The 23,203-nt window shown below is 40.7% G+C and overlaps 1 protein-coding gene across 1 annotated transcript in view; it reads left to right on the forward strand.

Annotated features, from left to right (window-relative positions):
• The window catches only part of triob (trio Rho guanine nucleotide exchange factor b), a 347,395-nt gene extending 334,937 nt beyond the window's left edge, over positions 1-12,458 (forward strand). The window contains 11 exon segments of the mRNA XM_034175263.1: positions 2,383-2,633; positions 4,098-4,227; positions 4,320-4,347; positions 4,454-4,616; positions 4,985-5,106; positions 7,062-7,140; positions 7,653-7,853; positions 7,940-8,078; positions 8,471-8,657; positions 9,755-10,179; positions 10,265-12,458. Of these exon segments, the coding sequence (XP_034031154.1) occupies positions 2,383-2,633; positions 4,098-4,227; positions 4,320-4,347; positions 4,454-4,616; positions 4,985-5,106; positions 7,062-7,140; positions 7,653-7,853; positions 7,940-8,078; positions 8,471-8,657; positions 9,755-10,143 (1,689 nt within the window). The 3' untranslated portion in view covers positions 10,144-10,179; positions 10,265-12,458.
• The last annotated feature ends 10,745 nt before the right edge of the window (positions 12,459-23,203 follow it).

The raw sequence follows: 23,203 nt of genomic DNA on the forward strand, positions 1-23,203 counted from the left end.
CACACAATCCAGTTTTGTAATCTTTACTCACCTTTTCCTTAAAATAATACGTGCACTTTAATTTGCAACCAGTTTTAAAATGGGTGTGAAGAGTACAAATGCATTTCTGTAAAATAAATGATACAGGTGTGGCTCAAGTCATATGGCCTGATTTACTGACTACTGATTTAGGTTTGTGTGTGGTAAAACGTGCGCAAATGCCATTGCATTTGCAGATACACCTGCTTGTTGACTTACTAACAGTACACGAGGATTCCATCTGTCAGATGTGCAAAATAGTGCGCATTGTCAATTTAGCACATCTGCTTTCATGAATATGGAACTTGGGGTTTGTCCACCCGAGTACACAAAATTGTGGGAGAAAACATTCAAATGAATGACATTTGTACATGCAGCAGAATTTATCAAGGGTAAAAGGAAATTTAGCAGGTGCTCGCTCATATTGTATTTTGTGAGTTTGAAACCTTGGCATTAACTTATTGCACTTGACAGACTGCTATTCTTGCACAGAGGCTGCACAAAATAAAATAAAAAAATCATTAATTGCAAACACCTGTCATATTTAACTTTGTTCCATGCTTGTTTCATAAAGAATAAATGTCTCCATGTGAACTCCAGAGAACAGTGTGCACAGTTGTCTGTGTAATCAGTTTTAAAAATAGATTAGACAAACATTGGAGAAATAATGATAGTAAACATAATATAGGCAGCATTAGATAAATAAATAACATATTGTGCTTTTTGAATATTGAGTTGTCTGCTTCTATGTTAGATATGGATAAAAAGGTACCTTGTACCTAGACAGCAGTATGTAAATGAGTACGAGGTCTGTTAGAAAAGTATCGGACCTTTTTATTTTTTTCAAAAACCTGATGGATTTGAATCACGTGTGCTTGCATGAGCCAACCTTGAACCTTCATGCGCATGCGTGAACTTTTTCACGCCTGTCGATTGCGTCATTTGCTTGTAAGCAGCCTTTGTGTGAGGATGGGTGGAGTCTCTCGTCGTTTTTTCTTTGCAAGGAAAATGGCGGAATGACTGGAGAAGTGCGACTGCATCGAATTTTGCCAGAAACTGGGCGACAGCCAGGTGGAAACCATTCGGACGATTCAGACGGCTTTCGGTGGCTTTTCAGTCGTGTGACTATCCGAGAAGTGGTGGAAGAGGTGAGCATGTCACAACATGTCCTGTGAGACTTCAACACGGTGGCGCTTTTGTTCCACCATCAGCTTCGTGCCCAAGCCATCGGCATGAATTTCGCTGCAACTCTTTTCATGGCCAAATCTTCTGTCACAGTGGAATGTGCCGAAAAAGTACTGATGTCCACCTCTTCTGCAATTTCTCGGATAGTCACACGACGGTCCCGCATCACCACAGCGTTCACTTTGGAAATGATCTGGTCATTTCAGCATGTTGAAGGCCGCCCGGAGCGCGGCGCGCTCTCCACCGTTGTGTGGACGTCTTTAAACCAGTTGTACCGCTCCTTAATGTGTGTGATGCCCATAGGATCATCACCGAAAGCCGTCTGAATAATCCGAATGGGTTCCACCTGTCTGTCACCCAGTTTCTGGCAAAATTTGATGCAGTCGCGCTGCTCCAGTCGTTCCGCCATTTCCTTGCAAAGAAAAAACGACGAGAGACCCCACCCATCTTCACACAAAGGCTGCTTACAACCAAATGACGCAATCGACAGGCGTGAAAAAATTCACGCATGCGCACGAAGGTTCAAGGTTGGCTCATGCAAGCACATGTGATTCAAATCCATGAGGTTTTTGAAAAAAATAAAAAGGTCCGATACTTTTCTAACAGACTTCGTATTTTTAATATGCTAATCTCCTTTTGCACTAACGACCATAAACATATGAAAAATACTCATTTTCATATTGCTGTCTATGTCACATTACTACTCGCTGTTAATTGTGCATTTACTTTTAGTATATCACTTACAAAACTGTTTCTACCCCAACCTGCAAAAGTCTGGTTTGGCCATGAAATTTAACACTCGCAATCTGGAATCTTTGTAAATCAGGCCCTTAATGATCCAACAATAACAGGGTCAGTTCATAACCTTTTGAAAATGATATAAGAACTTTTCAAAACCAAAATTATTTAAAAAATTTATATTAACACACTTTTACATGGGTACAACTATGGAAAACACCTTATCTTTGAGGAAATATGTAGCATGTATAGTTTTAGTGTTGTCACATTGAGTTGCATGGGGGAAAGGAGCTACGCTCCAACCAATCGATGGCGATGAGTCGATTCATTTTGACTTCGCTTTTTAGAAGCTGCTATTATGTCCATTTTTATTTATGATTTGTGGTGCATCATATTGCATCAATTTTATGAATTAAGCCTTTCAATCATCTTGCCTTACAGAGTGAAAGCAGTAGCAGCAGCAGTGTGTCCACCATGCTGGTGACGCAGGACTATGTGGCAGTGAAGGAGGATGAGATCAGTGTGTTGCAGGGTGAGGTTGTTCAGACGTTAGCCAGCAACCAGCAGAACATGTTTCTAGTGTACCGGGCAGCCAACGAGCACTGTCCTGCTGCTGAGGGCTGGATCCCAGGCTACGTATTGGGACATACCTCATCCTCCATCACCCCTGAATTCCCCGAAGGAACCATCAAGTAAGCATTGAGTGTCAGGAGTAATCAGAATTGTCATGTAGGATTGGGATCTCCTCTGGAAATATAATATACATCCATCATCCCATGAAAGTATGTTGCACTCTTCAGCAGAAGACAGTTTTCATACGTTAACAGATACATTATAGTTTTGTTTTGTTTTTAGTATTGTCTTATTATAACAACATTATTAATGCACAGATTACACACAGTACTGTTGTGAGTGTGCCCAGTAGATCCCATGTCATAGGGCAGCATTCAGTGTCACTTGTATTTGGCACTAACCTCTGGTATATACTATGACACACAACTTTACACTGCTTTTGTGGAGAGTTGTGTCCTATTTCATCGTTTTTGGAATTGGGACAATATTTGGGGCCAGAAATCGGCAATGGCTTAAGTACTAGGTACTTGAGTATGTTTCTTAAGTTGGATATATATATTTTTTTTTTTACCTTTCTTGAGATTTCTTTTTTTTGGGGGGGGGGGGGGGGGGGTAGTAGTAAATGTATGGAGCCCCTAAAGGGACATGAAAAAAAGACACACTTTTGCGAGATTTTGCAAAAGATTTTTTGAGACCTTGCAAAATAGTTTTGGGAGATTTTGCAAAACTACAGTACATTGAGTGCATTTTCTATCCACCTTGTCTCTCTTCATACGAGTTGTGTCCTCTTGTCAGACAAATCTAGAGCACAGGAACTGTTCCAAATCCTCCTCCGTGAATCCACATGCTAGCCTTCTTTAGGAGCTGTCCATTGACCCTGAAGTGAATGACCTAAATTGAAAATTGTGCAAAAATACTTATATTAAAAGTTGAAATGAAGGCTCCAAGTACACCATAATGTAGCAGAATAAATCTGTTTTGGGAGATATCGCAAAACTGTCTCGCAAAACTACTGTGGGATTTCACAAAACTACTATGAGATTGAGCAAAAACTATTGTGAGGTCTTGCAACAGTGTCTTTTTTTCATGTCCCTTTAGGGTTTCTGTGTATTTGTACTTTGACTTAAATATTCGTAGATTTTCTGTAGTCTACCCAATACTTTGACAGTGTTAACATATGAATAATAGTCCACTGCACTGTAATAAGTAATGCTGGTATTCTAGTGAGTCTTAATAAAAACTAAGCACATTATACAATTGGAGGACTGCTGACTGAACGAGAAAGGTAACAGGATTAATCAAACCTGGCTGTTAAGATGGTCTGGAACAGACTAGCTGCATAGAAAATGTCTCCATGGTAACTCATAAAACTGAGTCATGGCTAAATTCATCCAGGATACTCTGAAAATCCCATCTTAATCCGCTATTGAGGTTTTGTGAAATACCGGCGCCCACCCCTGGTTCTGGTCTAGTAGACCAAATGTAATCAAATAGGAATTAAATAAATTAAAAGACATGATGATGTCTAAGGGAGTAGGCATTTAATCCCCTCGCTTTTTTTTTCTTTTTTGATGGGGTATTAGAAAATCATTATCATGGCACACAGCACTCCGTATCCGCCGAAAATCTGAGAAAAGAGACAAGGAGGGCAGGAAGGTAGAGAACGGGTACCGCAGATCTCAGGATGGCCTGGCCAACAAAGTCTCTGTCAAGGTAAGGTGTCAGCGTTTAACCTCTACATACACTGTAATCAAATAAAAAGAATACATCGTAATGTTTGGTTGTTGCGTTTTTAATTGTTTCAGCTTCTGAATCCCAACTACATCTATGATGGTACGTAGACTTTGAAACCACATCGATCTGTGCATTTTCAGTTACACATCGTGGCTGTGTATATGTTGTTCTTAACTTGGAAATGTCGTTCGCCATCTATGTGCAGCTCCACCAGAGTTTCTCATCCCCCTCAACAGTGCATCATGTGAGAGTGGCGACGGCGTAACTCTGCGGTGCAAAGTATGCGGTCGACCCCGGGCAACCGTCATGTGGCGGGGACCGGAAAACGACACGCTCAGCAACAATGGGCACTACAGCATTACGTACAGGTGAGTGCATGAGCATTCTGCAGAACCTGACGTTATGAAACATTAAAAAAAAAAACAGCACGATCGTAAAGATCCGTGCACATGTGATGCTTTGTTTTAATTAAACAGTCGGATTCCTCTGGTCCGCACCAGTTCTAAGTCAGCTGCTAGGCGCCAGCATGTTTACGGTTTGATGTCAAACATAAGTTGAGGCATTATAGTCACGACGGGGTTAAATGTTACATTGGCTTAGTTGGTCGTAATGGGGCATAATGGGGAAATTTTGCTTTATTTTTCAAAAACTTAGAGAGCTAAATTGCAAACTATGTGCAGTTAATAGAGGATTGGGGTTGATGGTTTGTTTTCTGTTCTTTTCACTCTTTGCACAGCGAGACAGGTGAGGCAGCCCTGAGGATCCTGAGTGTCTCTGTTGAGGACAGCGGTCTGTACACCTGTGTTGCCACAAATGTAGCAGGCTCTGTCTTCTCTTCTGCCACCCTCACAGTCTCAGGTTAGTAATGGTGTTACACTTCTGTGGCCGTGTATCCCACTTATTGACCTGGATATACTCTACCCCAACCTGGTTCCAGCTTCTTAATCCAATCTGTACTTAATGGAGCGATTGGGTCTGGTAGCGTGCACTGGTGGCACGAACGTTTGCATCCACCATACCATGCAACCACCCTGAGTCCTGGATGGTAACCACCCCATTAGCTGGTCCATCCCCATCTCTTGAATGTTATACAAATAATGAATGTTTGAGTTCAATGGTACGAATGTTCCGGCTTTCACCGAATTAAATATTTATTCCATTGAAAGAATGTAAAAACATTCATTATTATCACTTTACCGGGGCATTGCTGGGCCGGTATCATAGATTTACGTCGACAGTATCTGGCTATACCCGCCTGCTGTGCATAAACAAATGATGTCATAGCGCGCGCAGCCCAAGAACTGTCTGGGGGGGGGGACTGTCTGCAGAGGAAAAGATGAAAAGGCGAGAAGTGTGTTTTGGTCCCAGTATGGATGTTCCGGATGATTTTCTCATGGATAGTACGACAATGAACAGCAGCTAAAGCAGCCAGCTTGATGAGGACGCACTGCTGAATTTAAACAGCAGCGCGCGCGCCAGGCGACTAGGCAGAAGTTAAGTGAGCCAACTTTTTATGTACCTGTTACGTGTTGTGTATCTCAGTAAAAAGTGATAATAATGCAAATAACATGCTGTTGTCGTGCGGCATGCATTTTCTGAGTGCCTCCATTCACGCCAGTCACCCAAAATGACAGCTATTCGCCCTCGTCTAACTTGGGCGAATAGCTGTCATTTTGGCCGACTGGGCGTGGACGTCGGGCCTCTTGAAAATGCATACTGCCCTCCAAAAGCATGTTATTGTATTATTATTTGTTTTATATAAGGGCTGCACTATCAAAAAAAGACTGTACATCCTCAGTGCAGCGAAAAAAGTCACATCAGAAATTAGTCCAGCTTTTCATTCTTTCTTCCTGCTAAGAGCCTCCACACAGCACAGTGGATTTGTTTTGTGTGTGTGTATGTGTGTGTGCGTACACGTGTGCGCATGCATGTGTGCACGTGTGCAGCGTGCAATGGTACCAAACGTATGGAACCAAATTTGCACTCTAAATGGAACCAAATTGCACTCTAAATGCAATGCAACACAAATGGGACGAATAATCCATGTCATGTGACATACGAAGCACCAATCAAATGACAAGGATCCACTCAGCCGTTATATAAAACCATCTATCTGCACTTAGCTTTTAGACCAGGTTTTTGGTGGTCTATGCCACAGTTGCTTTTTGTTGCCTCACAACAGCAGTACACCTGCACTGCTCCTGACCACAATTCATAATAAGACCAACATGCCAATGGGTATTATACACAAGTACGTTAGCTGTTTATGCACCGTTGGCTCCAGACATGAAAATCACAACTATGTCAGTTGGAAACAAGCAATGACGCATAATCTGTGCGCTGCATCAAGATGGCCGTAAGATAGTGCCGTTGATGTTCTCTGGTGGTTTCTTACTTTCTTGGGGTTTAGGATCCAAAAGGCTTCCCACCTCCACTTGTTTTGTTATGTACTATAGGCTGGAGGAACATCCACCATCGCAAATACAGTGCACAATGTTAGATAAAAATGTCATTCGGGTCAACAGTAAAGAAATTTGTCTCCAGTCATTTCTGAGTAATTTACCATCTGTCCAAAATCCAGTCTATACTTTTTGTGGTTATATGCAGCATAAGCATGATGTTAGGTTTGATGGTAATGTGGATGTGGCGGATAATTTGACACTAAAATTAAGAATGTGTGACCAGCAGATCCTGGTTTATAGTATGTTACGTTTGTGTATATATTTCCATTTTTTATTTACCCTCAAAGTAAAGCTGGTGAATGAGTATGCAGCCTTTTTGTGATTTGACAGTTTCTTTGCGTGCATTCCAAGGATCCACTGATGATGGCAGCGAAGTCCTCTGGAAAAACAGCTTTGAGTCCCACTACACAGAAATCAGTGAGCTAGGAAGGTAATATCTGGTGCATCTTCAAATTTATGCACAATTTTTTTTTTGTATATTCAAACATCTAAAAGCTAATAAATCTAATACTTTTACTGCCAGTAACAGGAATGTCAGCACCCTGACATTCACCCCGATGTCAGGGTGCTGCCGTACAAGGTACTCACTGCACACCGGGAGCAACTAGGGGATTAAGGACCTTGCTCAAGGGCCCTCAGTGATTTTCTGGTCAGGCTGGGATTTGAACCAAGGATCCTCTGGTCCAAAGCCCAACACTTAACCACTAGACCATCACCTCCCCTTGTTGATCTTATTGTGCAGCCATAAATAGATGAAATGCATGTTGAATAAATCACAATTATCATCTAAATACAAATTGATTTTCCTTTTCAGTCCACACCCACAGTGTTACAGTAAATTGTAAAAGTAATGTAATAAAGTTAAAATAGAAATTCAGAGGACTACCATATGTCTATGCGATAAAGACGATATTTTTCTAACCCTCAATTTCCGGACCCCAGGGGTCGGTTCTCAGTGGCGAAGCGGTGTGACCAAAGAGGGAGTAAACGGACAGTAGCGGCAAAACATGTGAACAAGAAGCTGCTGCGTCGAGAACAGGTGCTGCAGGAGATCAGACTCCTGCAGACTCTGGACCATGATCACCTGGTCAAACTGCTGGACACGTATGAGACGGCCAACAGCTACATACTCATACTGGAGATGTAAGTGGAGGATCATCTCCGTGGTCAGCGGACAATATATTTGTAAATAAAATGGCGTGATTGTTCTTGTTCCGTGTTGTTTTCAGGGCAGACCAGGGACGGTTGCTGGACTACATCGTGAGCTGGGGAAACCTGACGGAGGAGAAGGTAGCTCTGTATCTCAGAGACATTCTTGAAGGTCTCCACTATCTGCACAGCTGGAGGATAGCACACCTCGATCTCAAGGTGAACACTCACTCACTCACTCATTGTAATATGAGTTGATAGATGTCATGCATTTCTGGACTTCTTCAGTTCTGTCACCTCTTTCCAAACACGTAGTGGTGGACTTGGTGGCTGCTACACCTAGGTTTTGGAAATTAAAGAAATTGATAAACAAGCTACACTTAATTCCAACCACACCTGCTCCTATTTTCCCATCATGCATGTGATGATAAGATTAGTCCCTCTAACAACCTTAGACATGTCCAGCAGGTGGCAGCCAAGTGAGGTTTGATCTTTGACCACACCTGCTCCTAATTTCTATCATCCATCCAGCATGCAACAACCATCAGACAGGTAGTAGGCGCGTCTATGGATGTTACATAAGCAACATTTTCCTAATCTTTCTTCCACAGCCTGAGAACATAGTGGTGGAACACGCGTATTCTCAGCCGGTCGTCAAGCTGACAGACTTTGGTGACGCTGTTCAGCTGAATCCTCCTGCTTCCTACATCCATGCTCTTCTGGGGAGCCCAGAATTCTCTGCTCCAGAGCTGGTTCTGGGTCAGCCTGTCTCACTAATGTCTGACCTCTGGAGCTTAGGTCTGTATCAAAACAGTGATACTGATGTCTAACTTGCATTATTTAACTCCACTGCTGTGTTATAGACAAAACATGCTGAATGCCAGTTATCTACTGCTTTGGATTACACAAGTGAAGTCAAATGTTTTGAATGGTGACATGAATTTTTCAGATTGCTTCTCAATTGTTTGTCATTTCAGTGGTGTCCAGTAGGGGGAGGCATAGCTATGCAAATGCATAATGGAAAGCTGGTTGGTGGGAAATGGACAGAGACTGTATTTATGATAGACAAACCCTGTGTAGGTTTACTAAAGAGACCCAGAGGAGCCGTTTTGAAGCTAAAAATATTGCTGCTGTGGGTGTTGACATGTTGGCGGTACTTACTCTGCCTACGTATGTCCCAGCTAATCCATGAATAGGTAAAGAGGAGTGTAGGTGAGACCCTGTGGGACCTGGGGAAGACAAATGATACACAAACACACCCCCATCCCAGAGTTCCAAACAAGCTAATAGGCTAACCTTTGTTCAAGTGTTGTATTAAAGCTTATTTGTGGGGACTGGGTGGTGGTTTCCATAATCTTTTGATTACGTGTGCGTATGTGCTTTTGGAACTAGCCTCAAGTGGCCATTCAAGGAACTAGAATTTTTTTGTGTTTGTGGGTGGACCTTATTTTTGAGGTAGGAGGTTATGGAGGAGATCGGGTGATTGGAGGAGGTGTTTTGTTGGGGATTAAAGAGGCACGCAAATGCTTCACCTCAGGGAGCTATGGTGGATTACTGCTGCTCCCACTCACACACCTTGACACTTGGTAATGTGTCATTTCTGAGTTTGCCATCTGAACAGTAATGTACCAGGTGCTGGCACATTTATGTCTGAAAGGGAATGACACACGACAATGTGAATAGTTTTTTGATGTTATGCCCAAAATATGCCCATGACTAATTCAGATAATAACTACAACTCCTTTGCACCCCATGCCTTACTTTGCACATTGGATGGACCATGCGTCATAGTTTGTCATAATAGGGCCCCAAGTGCACAAACAGTCAATTTACTGATGTAATCAATGTTTGATTGGTTAGGTTATTGTTGTGCTAACACAATGGATGATTGACAGGGGTGGTGACGTACGTTGTCCTGAGTGGTGCCTCACCTTTCCTGGATGAGAGTTTGGAGGAGACGTGTCTGAACATCTGCCATCTTGACTTCAGCTTCCCAGAGGACTACTTCCAGGGAGTGAGTTCAGCTGCCAGAGACTTTGTCTGCCTGCTGCTCCAAGGAGATCCTGAGCAACGGCCGCCTGCAGAGTCTTGCCTGCAGGAGTCCTGGCTCCAACATCGAGGTGTGACAAGCCGAGACTCTGGTGCGCCACAGAATCTCCCCACTGCACATCTGGACACGTCCAGACTCATTTCCTTCATTGAGAGACGCAAACACCAGAACGATGTCCGGCCCATAGGCTCCATTAAGACCTTCCTTCACAGCCGCCTGATCAACCACATTTAACAGCTGTACCTAAAATCTGTAAGTTGCAAACTGTTCTTACGCTAGTCCAGTTCTGATGTTCTAGTACGAAGGTGTGCACACGAATATGTAGCCACCAGTTTCAGCTGTGCCGTGGTTCCAAAGGAAAAAAAGGACCACCAGTGTCTCATTTTACACATGATCCCCTTTTACCTCACTAAGCCACAAAGTCCTACTGCTGCTGACTGTCTGACCTCTGCTGATATCCCCTTTGGCTCCTCTCCCTCCACCCGCCAGCCTTGGCATATTGTCGTTATGCCTGCACAACAAACCAAGTGTTGGAATCTGTGTGAGATTTCAAACATTGACTTGGCAGGGAGAAAACCAAGCTTTCTGAACAAGCCAGCGAGACTAAGACTTGTGTTTTTGACAGTGTTATTGACAGAGAATAGAAATACTGTATAATAAGAGTTCATTCAGGCTGCTTTCGGTCGAACACAAGAAAAATGCTTTTTGTAACGAGAGATTACTTTTTGTAACTGAAACTATGTACAGCGAGGAAACAGAGAACTGTCTTTATTCCTACGAAAAATAAAGCTTAGTTAGTAAGATGAAGTAAAACAAGAGTAATAAGACGAACAAATATGCACCTGCCAGCAGGGGGCGCTTATTATTCTAGAACAAGATGAAGACCAAAATCATGTTTTCCAGAAACACGTTGTAGTACCATTCAGTGCAATAGTTGCTTATATTTACCTTGAAAGGTGAAATCATTTCATTTCGTTACATTTTGACAAATGAACTCGACGAAATTTTTAAGCTATTTGGCAAAGCTTCTCAGATTTCTACCTGCATCCGCCTTACATGTAAATAACCTTTCATTCTCTCTCTCTCTCTCTTTTTTTTTGTTTGTTTTTTTGAAGAGGTTGAGTCACAATAACATAATCTGTCTCATTTGCTGAGTATTAGTGAGCCCAGGCCCAGTTGGCGAGGTGAGTCGGGGAGCCGAAAACTCCCCGGGGACTCTCGGCAGCCAGATTTCAACTATGAACAAACCGCTACTAGAAGTGCACTCGTATTTTGCATTAAGTCCCATGTGCAATGTTGCAGCTTTAACATTTATGCAACTATTTATGAAGACTTGTGTTGTAGCCGTAATCTTAAAGAGGCATGTACGTACCTGGTACTGCTTTAGATGTCTGTATTGTGTTAACGCTTATGTATTAATTTCAGTATTAATGTCTGCAAGCCCTTAAAACCAGAGGAACCTTGCAGAAATTAACATGTAAAATGTGTATCTATAATCTCTAGGCACTTATACGTTCATTTGGTCATCGTTCTCTTTTTAGTTTTGTAACAAAACCAAAGTTGGCTCTTTCTTGATTGATCATGTTAAGATGTACTGTATGAGGGTTTACATCAGTCCAGTCCAGCTTTATTTATTCCATGTGCAATGAGAGATTGTTTGATGGCTCTTTACTGAAGTTTCATTATCACGTGTCTTTTTCTCCCCCACCCCGAAAGTTATTTTCTCTGAGTTTGGCTTTTGTACATGTCAATAGATTGTTCAGCATCTCATTTTGACTTCACAAGACAGATGTGGGTAAGATTCGTAGAAATGTCGCACTGTGTCATCAGTCGCAGTGGATTTGGAATGATTGGATTGACATTTACATTTTTAGGAGACTGCTCAAACTTAGAATTTGCCCTTTTTCATAATTGTGATCATAAAGAAGTATCTTTTGGTAAAATCATCACTTGCATTTGAATAGTTGATATTTTTAAGTTAAAACATAGAAAACTGCTTTGTTTTTTCGAAGTGCCAGTTCTTTGAGTGGACCAAGAGATGGGTGAAACTAAAAACTTGCATTGTTTCTTATGTTATTTACATATATTTAACAATTATTGTATAGAAAAACTGAGTTAATGTCAATAATATGTCGAGTTCAATGGCTCTTGTTGGTTTGTACAGTCTCATTTCATATCAGTTTTTAATTTATTTTTATGCATCTGGATTTCTCAAAATCTTAATCATTTTACTGAATTCTCATGAGCTTAATCATAGAAACGTATGCTCTAAGTAATAAAATGCCTTTGGGAAACCTAAACTCTTCATATGATGTAAAGATGTACAGAGAGGGCGGGGCCATCAGCCCGTGCCCAGGATGTAAACCTCGTGTCATATTTTAAATACACATAGACTGCAGCAATGTCATTCTGAATGTCTTATTATGACTTATTTTTACTTTTGCATGTATATTTCTTTGTACAGAAGATTGTGTTAACATGTTACTTAGTGTTGTAAATATTTATTTTGTCTTCTGTTATTTTGCCATTAAACGTACAAGGAACAGCTCTTCCCTCTGAAGCTCTTATGGTCGTGCTATATACAGAAATGGACAGCACTTAAGGTCTTGTCCGACGGGATTAGAATTATAGGGTTCCTCAGTGATATTCCAGCACCTTTTACCTTTTACCTTCTGTAAAAACAACCAAGAGAAATTAACTCAGTTTTTATTAATCCTATCCGGATTGAGAAGTTAATAATATTCTCTACAAAAGGAGATTTCCACCATTTCTCTCCAGCATGGAAGAGCTTAAAGAAGACAGTCACCATGCCAGTCACCAGAGAAATTTAGGGCTATTAATGAGCTCACAAATTAATTAATTGATGTTCTTTTAAACAAGTGATATCAACTAGTGATTGGAATCATGATATGGTGCAAAAGAAGTAGCTACAGAAGACTGCATTTTTGAGGAGCAAAGATGGGCAGAAGATTACCCCTTGTCAACAAATGTGTTAAAAAAAAGTACTGAATGTTAAAAAAAGAGTGGAATAAATTAGCATATTTCTCCCTCTACAGTGCATAATATCATTAAATGATTGAAGGAATCTGGAGGAATTTTAGGGAAAGCTGTGAGACTAAGACCACGCCTGTGATTTCCAATCACTCAGACAGCACTGCATAAGGAACAGCCATTCATCAATAGCTGATATACCCACAGAGGCAAGGTGTTACTTTGGGAAACTTGTGTCAAGCACTACAACATGGTTATATTCACATATATGCCACTTAAAGTTTTTCTGTGCAAAAAAAATCCATATGGTAATTTTGCCCAGAAGTGGCATTGACTGATCTAGCCTTGAAGACATCTGGGGTGGACCATCACACAATGGAAAGGTCAGACGAATTAGTATTCCAGATCTCTTTTGGAAGAAATGGACACTGTGTGTTCTTGACCAAAGATGAAAAGGATGATCCAGACTGTTATCAGCAAGAAGATAAAAAGCCATTTACACTTCTGTGATGGCAGCATTAATGCAAAGTCCATTGATATTTTAGAGCAGAATGCTGCCTTCAAGATGACCTGTTTTCCCAGGGATATCCATGCATTTCTTTTAACAAGGGAGTGCAAACCCACATTCTGCACACATTACAAATGCAGCTGTGGTGGAACAGGGTACGGATACTGGACTGGCCTTCCTGCAGTCCTCATTTGTCCCTAGTAGAGAATGTGTGGCAAATTTAGTGGGGGGGAATGCAACTATAACTCTGTGCTGCTGCACACCTTAAGGCATGTTTGGCGGAAGAATGGGACAAAATAACACCTTGGTATCCTCAATGCTAAAGCAACTTTTTTTGGACTGTGTTACAGGACTGAAATACAGGAATGGATGAGTATTAACAAATGAAATTATGTTGAACGCACAAAACATGGCCTATTTGAGGGTTCATATGGTCTGCAATGAAATAAATGTCAAAGTAAATGTAAACTGCACTCCCCCATCCCAACATTTTCCATATTGTTCCATGTTTTTCTGATTTGGGGTTGTACTCAACAAACATATGTCCACATGTTCTGCATGTGTGAGTTTGTGTATTTCCTAAAATATCAAACAGACAAAGCAACTTAGCAACTTACGGACAAACAAAGCAAAGAAGGAAAATTGTCAAACCAGAGCGCACCCCCCCAGACACAGAGGGCTCCAGAACCTCATTCTTCCCCTAAGCAATGTGTAAGCACAGAGATTCTGTCGGAGGAAGCTGTTCATTTAAACAGTGATAACAGCATGTTAAGTGGAAACATTTGTGCGTAGACATGACAGTGCATTATTGTGCACAAGGGGCGGGCCCTCACAGTCAACAGTCGAAACTCTGCGCTCAGAAGCCAGGGCGGCACCCTGACAACTGAATGTGGCAGTGAACCCAGAACACACAAATGAAAACAACAAAAAGAACTGAGCATCATAATCCACAGAGACTGAGGAAACACAACCAGTTAACAAGGGGTGTGCAGACACTGATACTGACAGATGTCACGCGCAGCTGCCAGGCGTAACCACGATGACCACACGCAGCTGAGGAGGACGCAAGTGGAAAAGCTCATGCATGCACACACACATACACGTAGGACACGGAAGGGAGAGAGGCATGTATACACACTCACATGCACACACTGAGAGACTGGGACTCACACACACAGGGTACAAGAGTGAGGGGTGCACAGTGGACTCCACCATGCACGTAGTCGCATGCATTCTCTCACATAGAACATCCACAACCAAGACAGTTGAAAAGGACTCAGACAAGAACACAGACTCAGAGAAACCCCCTGCAAAATTCAAACTCGAACAAAAAAAATCAAATGCTGATGGGAGACTCATAAAAATGTATGTATGTGTGATTAAAAATGTATGTTTTGTTCAATTTATGGTGGACCATACAAAAGTACCCTTATGGGGTCTGACCTGATCTCTGGGTCCAAAGCCCTCAGCGGGTTTAATTACAGAACTGCTGAATTCAAATAACTTGAATAATGTAGCCATCCTATGAATAACAATAAATATATATCACTGTCATACAGGATGGTTGTTTCCTGTTTCCATTACAAACTCAAAACTGTGGAAAAAAAAAAATCAGCTTCATACAGGGTGTAACTTTAACAATAAAAACTGTCGCAATGAAGGTGACATTTGGGCCAAATAGGGAAATCCTCAGTTCCCAACAAAGAAATGGGAGGTAACAAGATGACAACACAGCAAACATACACAGTAATGAACTGATTTTTAGTAACATGTAGATCTGCACAAATAAGAAAGCAGAAGGGAGAATGTTGCTCAACTAGTAATGACTTCATGACTTTCTTTGCTAACAAAATTTTAACTATTAGAGAAAAAATTACTCATAACCATCCCAAAGACGTATCGTTATCTTTGGCTGCTTTCAGTGATGCCGGTATTTGGTTAGACTCTTTCTCTCCGATTGTTCTGTCTGAATTATTTTCATTAGTTACTTCATCCAAACCATCAACATGTTTATTAGACCCCATTCCTACCAGGCTGCTCAAGGAAGCCCTACCATTATTTAATGCTTCGATCTTAAATATGATCAATCTATCTTTGTTAGTTGGCTATGTACCACAGGCTTTTAAGGTGGCAGTAATTAAACCATTACTTAAAAAGCCATCACTTGACCCAGCTATCTTAGCTAATTATAGGCCAATCTCCAACCTTCCTTTTCTCTCAAAAATTCTTGAAAGGGTAGTTGTAAAACAGCTAACTGATCATCTGCAGAGGAATGGTCTATTTGAAGAGTTTCAGTCAGGTTTTAGAATTCATCATAGTACAGAAACAGCATTAGTGAAGGTTACAAATGACCTTCTTATGGCCTCGGACAGTGGACTCATCTCTGTGCTTGTTCTGTTAGACCTCAGTGCTGCTTTTGATACTGTTGACCATAAAATTTTATTACAGAGATTAGAGCATGCCATAGGTATTAAAGGCACTGCGCTGCGGTGGTTTGAATCATATTTGTCTAATAGATTACAATTTGTTCATGTAAATGGGGAATCTTCTTCACAGACTAAAGTTAATTATGGAGTTCCACAAGGTTCTGTGCTAGGACCAATTTTATTCACTTTATACATGCTTCCCTTAGGCAGTATTATTAGACGGTATTGCTTAAATTTTCATTGTTACGCAGATGATACCCAGCTTTATCTATCCATGAAGCCAGAGGACACACACCAATTAGCTAAACTGCAGGATTGTCTTACAGACATAAAGACATGGATGACCTCTAATTTCTTGCTTTTAAACTCAGATAAAACTGAAGTTATTGTACTTGGCCCCACAAATCTTAGAAACATGGTGTCTAACCAGATCCTTACTCTGGATGGCATTACCCTGACCTCTAGTAATACTGTGAGAAATCTTGGAGTCATTTTTGATCAGGATATGTCATTCAAAGCGCATATTAAACAAATATGTAGGACTGTTTTTTTGCATTTACGCAATATCTCTAAAATCAGAAAGGTCTTGTCTCAGAGTGATGCTGAAAAACTAATTCATGCATTTATTTCCTCTAGGCTGGACTATTGTAATTCATTATTATCAGGTTGTCCTAAAAGTTCCCTAAAAAGCCTTCTGTTAATTCAAAATGCTGCAGCTAGAGTACTGACGGGGACTAGAAGGAGAGAGCATATCTCACCCATATTGGCCTCTCTTCATTGGCTTCCTGTTAATTCTAGAATAGAATTTAAAATTCTTCTTCTTACTTATAAGGTTTTGAATAATCAGGTCCCATCTTATCTTAGGGACCTCGTAGTACCATATCACCCCAATAGAGCGCTTCGCTCTCAGACTGCAGGCTTACTTGTAGTTCCTAGGGTTTGTAAGAGTAGAATGGGAGGCAGAGCCTTCAGCTTTCAGGCTCCTCTCCTGTGGAACCAGCTCCCAATTCAGATCAGGGAGACAGACACCCTCTCTACTTTTAAGATTAGGCTTAAAACTTTCCTTTTTGCTAAAGCTTATGGTTAGGGCTGGATCAGGTGACCCTGAACCATCCCTTAGTTATGCTGCTATAGACGTAGACTGCTGGGGGGTTCCCATGATGCACTGTTTCTTTCTTTTTTTGCTCTGTATGCACCACTCTGCATTTAATCATTAGTGATCGATCTCTGCTCCCCTCCACAGCATGTCTTTTTCCTGGTTCTCTCCCTCAGCCCCAACCAGTCCCAGCAGAAGACTGCCCCTCCCTGAGCCTGGTTCTGCTGGAGGTTTCTTCCTGTTAAAAGGGAGTTTTGCCTTCCCACTGTAGCCAAGTGCTTGCTCACAGGGGGTCGTTTTGACCGTTGGGGTTTTACATAATTATTGTATGGCCTTGCCTTACAATATAAAGCGCCTTGGGGCAACTGTTTGTTGTGATTTGGCGCTATATAAAAAAAATTGATTGATTGATTTTTATTTCCACTGTCAGTTGATCTGCTGCTTCACCTGAAGCTACATCACCTGCGTTCGTGCACGCTTGCAAGGCAGCAAGCTGTGCATCGTACGTGCATGTGAAGCATCTGTCCTTATCAGATGGGAAATCAGCAGCACACATTTTTCATCAAACCTCAGGTGCTATATCTATGAAATCTTTACAGAAAATCCTCCGGTGAAAAAAGAAAAACCTCATGCATGAGTAGTGAGGTGTGAAGGCGGTGCTACATGCACATTTGCAGTTACAGTCACAGAGATCACTGCAAAAACTAATATCTAAGAAAATAAAAAAATCAACTTGTTTAAAGAAAACTGGACTTATTTTTTGTCTCAATAGAAATATAATCTTGTCAAACATTTTTTACATAGGAAAAAATGTCTTATTTTGGGATGTATCTCACTTTTTTCTTAATACATTTTTACAGCTAATATCAAGCTATATTTAACCAGTAACAAGAAAAGGCAATAGATTACAAACCATCCAAGCAAAGGAACAAGATTGTTTTCCTTATTTTAAGACAGGGGCTAATCTTAAAATAAGAATTTCAAGAAATTACAGTAATTAAGGTTTGCTTGTTGTAGTTGTTATTTATTCAGTGGCTTTAAAAACATCACAGATATGCCAATGCAGCTTAATATGACTATTTTATTAATATTTCTTCTTTAGTCCTGTCTGTGGTTACTTCTTATGGGATCCAATGCTGAAATCTCTTTTTACAAAAAAAAAAAAAAAATACAAAAGTTTTCCATTTAAGAGTTACTGCAAAAATATCAAAAGCGCAAGATCAATCTGAAGAACCTTATTCAAAACTCTTGTTTTGCAGTTCTGTTGTGGTTCCGCTCAGCTAACCCGCCTGACCGGGGTTTTGGGGTATGTCATATCTTTGGGTTTTCAGTGTCTAATGGCTCTGTGCTGTTTTTTTTTTGTTTTGTATGTATTCAGTTGTGTAGTATTATTATTTTGTTCATATGTTCATTCAATCTTATTTTCTGTATAGGTTCTGTGTTGTGGTGGGCTGGTCCCTCATGTCCCACCCCTGCACCCTCACCTGAGTAGTGTTGTCTTCCAGTTGTACTCCCTTCACATGTTTGAGTTTTCACATTGCTTTTCTGTGTTCATTGTTATTAGTCTTTGTGTTCTGTTCACTTCTTTATCTTATGTTGGTCTTTCACTCTAGCTTTTTAACTCCTGAGTTATATGTTGGTCTGTGTTAGCTGTTATTAGTCTGTGTTCTGTTCACTTCTTTATCTTATGTTGGTCTTTCACTCTAGCTTTTTAACTCCTGAGTTATATGTTGGTCTGTGTTAGCTGTTATTAGTCTTTGTGTTCTGTTCACTTCTTTATCTTATGTTGGTCTTTCACTCTAGATTTTTAACTCCTGAGTTATATGTTGGTCTGTGTTAGCTGTTATTAGTCTTTGTGTTCTGTTCACTTCTTTATCTTATGTTGGTCTTTCACTCTAGCTTTTTAACTCCTGAGTTATATGTTGGTCTGTGTTAGCTGTTATTAGTCTTTGTGTTCTGTTCACTTCTTTATCTTATGTTGGTCTTTCACTCTAGCTTTTTAACTCCTGAGTTATATGTTGGTCTGTGTTAGCTGTTATTAGTCTTTGTGTTCTGTTCACTTCTTTATCTTATGTTGGTCTTTCACTCTAGCTTTTTAACTCCTGAGTTATATGTTGGTCTGTGTTAGCTGTTATTAATCTTTGTGTTCTGTTCACTTCTTTATCTTATGTTGGTCTTTCACTCTAGCTTGTTAACTCCTAAGTTATATGTTGGTCTGCGTTAGCTGTTATTAATCTTTGTGTTCTGTTCACTTCTTTATCTTATGTTGGTCTTTCACTCTAGCTTTTTAATTCCTGAGTTATATCAATCAATCAATCAATCAATCAATTTTTTTTATATAGCGCCAAATCACAACAAACAGTTGCCCCAAGGCGCTTTATATTGTAAGGCAAGGCCATACAATAATTATGTAAAACCCCAACGGTCAAAACGACCCCCTGTGAGCAAGCACTTGGCTACAGTGGGAAGGAAAAACTCCCTTTTAACAGGAAGAAACCTCCAGCAGAACCAGGCTCAGGGAGGGGCAGTCTTCTGCTGGGACTGGTTGGGGCTGAGGGAGAGAACCAGGAAAAAGACATGCTGTGGAGGGGAGCAGAGATCGATCACTAATGATTAAATGCAGAGTGGTGCATACAGAACAAAAAGAGAAAGAAACAGTGCATCATGGGAACCCCCCAGCAGTCTACGTCTATAGCAGCATAACTAAGGGATGGTTCAGGGTCACCTGATCCAGCCCTAACTATAAGCTTTAGCAAAAAGGAAAGTTTTAAGCCTAATCTTAAAAGTAGAGAGGGTGTCTGTCTCCCTGATCTGAATTGGGAGCTGGTTCCACAGGAGAGGAGCCTGAAAGCTGAAGGCTCTGCCTCCCATTCTACTCTTACAAACCCTAGGAACTACAAGTAAGCCTGCAGTCTGAGAGCGAAGAGCTCTATTGGGGTGATATGGTACTACGAGGTCCCTAAGATAAGATGGGACCTGATTATTCAAAACCTTATAAGTAAGAAGAAGAATTTTAAATTCTATTCTAGAATTAACAGGAAGCCAATGAAGAGAGGCCAATATGGGTGAGATATGCTCTCTCCTTCTAGTCCCCGTCAGTACTCTAGCTGCAGCATTTTGAATTAACTGAAGGCTTTTTAGGGAACTTTTAGGACAACCTGATAATAATGAATTACAATAGTCCAGCCTAGAGGAAATAAATGCATGAATTAGTTTTTCAGCATCACTCTGAGACAAGACCTTTCTGATTTTAGAGATATTGCGTAAATGCAAAAAAGCAGTCCTACATATTTGTTTAATATGCGCTTTGAATGACATATCCTGATCAAAAATGACTCCAAGATTTCTCACAGTATTACTAGAGGTCAGGGTAATGCCATCCAGAGTAAGGATCTGGTTAGACACCATGTTTCTAAGATTTGTGGGGCCAAGTACAATAACTTCAGTTTTATCTGAGTTTAAAAGCAGGAAATTAGAGGTCATCCATGTCTTTATGTCTGTAAGACAATCCTGCAGTTTAGCTAATTGGTGTGTGTCCTCTGGCTTCATGGATAGATAAAGCTGGGTATCATCTGCGTAACAATGAAAATTTAAGCAATACCGTCTAATAATACTGCCTAAGGGAAGCATGTATAAAGTGAATAAAATTGGTCCTAGCACAGAACCTTGTGGAACTCCATAATTAACTTTAGTCTGTGAAGAAGATTCCCCATTTACATGAACAAATTGTAATCTATTAGACAAATATGATTCATGACAGATATGATTATATGTTGGTCTGTGTACATTGTTATTAATCTTTGTGTTCTGTTCACTTCTTTATCTTATGTTGTTCTTTCCCTCTTGCATTTTAACTCCTGAGTTATATGTTGGTCTGTGTACGTTGTTATTAGTCTTTGTGTTCTGTTCACTTGTTTGTCCCTTGTTTGCCATCCACCTGTTGTCAATTCCACCTGTGTTATTTAAGCACTTCCTTGTGTGTCAGTCAGTGCCGGGCCTGCCTGTGTTTGCGCCTCGCCTTTGCTCCTTTGTTTTCTCCATGTGTATGTACCTGCTGCCTGTGTTAACCCCTCGTAGTCCTCAGTACTTTTGGTTCTGCTTTTTGTTCATTTTTTTCTGCAGCCTTCTTGGTCAGTGAGTTTCACTGTGTTTTTGGGATTGTGTTTTCTGTTGACCTGTGGATGTTTTTTTGGTGGAACTTGGCCATGTTCACATTGGAGACTGTTTTGGAGTTTTGTGGGGATTTTTAGGGGAACTAAATACATCACCTTGTTTTTTGCACCATACCATCTGCCTGCATATGGAGTTTCTATTTGAACTCTGCAAACAAACCTTAACAAATTCATTTGCAAATGAACTCAACTAAGTCTCTTGAGACTGATAGAACTATTTATTTTCCTTGAAAAAAAGTGTGAAAAGGCTCGCTATAAGAACTGTGTGATTGCAGTGGGAAACAAACCAATCAACACCTTTGACACCAAGAAATTCCATGAGAGACTGCTATATCTCCTTGGGTACTATTATGCGTTTCATCTCACATATCCAAAATGTAACCTTCACTCTAGAACACCACAGAACAGTCACAAAGTGGGTAAACTCGCTCATCTTCAACCGCTTAGTCCAGTTAAGGGTCACAGGGGACTGGAGCCTATCCCAACAGTCATACGGCATGAGGCGGGGTACATCCTGGACAGGACGCTAGTCTGTCACAGGGTTACATATAGAGAAACAAATGCATTCACACCCGCACGCACACCTGTGGACAATTTAAAGTTTCCAATTCACCTAACCTGCATGCATTTGGATGTGGGAGAAAGCCAGAGCACCCGGAGAGAACTCATGCAAACATGGAGAGAACATGCAAACTCCACAAAGAAAGGCTACAGGTGGGAATCGATCCCATGACCTCCTTGCTGTGAGACAACAGTGCTAACCACTGAGCTACCGTGCTGCCCAACTCTAGAAGTTAGCAAAATAAAAAATAAATAAATAAAAATCTTATTTAAATGTCTTTTTTTTTTTTTTTTGCTAGTTATTGACATATTTAACATTAATTCTTATCATCTGCTCAATCAGGGACTAAAATACTAATTTCAAGGAATTCTGTCTTAAGTGTGATTTAATTGCTTGAAATTAGTGCTTCAATTTGAGCATTTCTGTCTAGTGTTAAGGCACATTTTGATTATTCAGTGCCTTGACATTTTTGCTAGTTTTGATCATTCTAAGCAAGTAAACTTTTCCTATACCCCATTGGGAGATTTTCTAGTTTAATACAAGACAGTTTGGATAGATTTAGGATTATTTGGCTTATTTTGAGAGGGACAGTTTTTGCAGTGCAGATACAGTCCATCCGGAAAGTATTCACACCGCTTCAGTTTTTGTACATTTTTGATGGAATGAGGCTGCAACATAACAAAATGTGGAATAAGTGAGGCACTGTGAATACTTTCCAGATTCACTGTATCTGCCCCTTTGCAGGAAAAACACTAGATGGCACCAAAGAACTGGTAACAGATGCTGGTTGTGTGTGGTTCTTAAATGCCACACATGTATCTTTATGTCCACCTTGATATTGTGATTCAGATCCAACAAATGCATGAATAGGCCTTCCTGCAGCTGACATCATGCAATTGTATAACAGTCATCTTGGAGGGGAAGAAAAGTACGTACGGTTGCACTGCCCGCTGACTGTAGCTTCCTTTAAAGCTACAGTCTGTAGGATTTGGGGGCGAGCAGAAATTCAATGTATCTTTCACAATCATCTGTGTATTCATGTATAATTACTTGCAACAATAAACTGATGTGTTTTCAGGATGTTGGAATAAGTCCTTCATATCTACGTGGGAGCGGGCACCCTCACGGAGGCCACCATGTTGATGCAGTAGCCCAAAGGGGACATACTTAAATGATAAAGAGCATTTGCAAGATCAGAATCTGCAGTTGCTTTCACACTCCACCAGGCTGAGCCCAGATTGTTTGCAGTCATTTTGTTTTCCAGTTTTATTTTATAATTCTGTTTTGCCCATAAAAATGTCTGTTTTCATATCTTTAGTGGTTGTGTGCACCTCAGAGACAACCTATGTTTTTATTATAGAGCAGCGCAGTCTTGTTTGAACCCCTGCGTGATATTGCGGGATTTGACCACTTCCAGGGGCAGCCTGCCGTTGCACAACACAAGCATCATCACCTCACATGGAAAGATGGTGTACTGGTTTTGTTTTCGACTGCAATCACTGAAGCAGTTGCGAAGAGTGGAGTTTTTTGGGGGGTTCC

The sequence above is a fragment of the Thalassophryne amazonica genome, chromosome 7 (assembly GCF_902500255.1).
Source record: "Thalassophryne amazonica chromosome 7, fThaAma1.1, whole genome shotgun sequence".
Lineage (NCBI taxonomy): Eukaryota > Metazoa > Chordata > Actinopteri > Batrachoidiformes > Batrachoididae > Thalassophryne > Thalassophryne amazonica.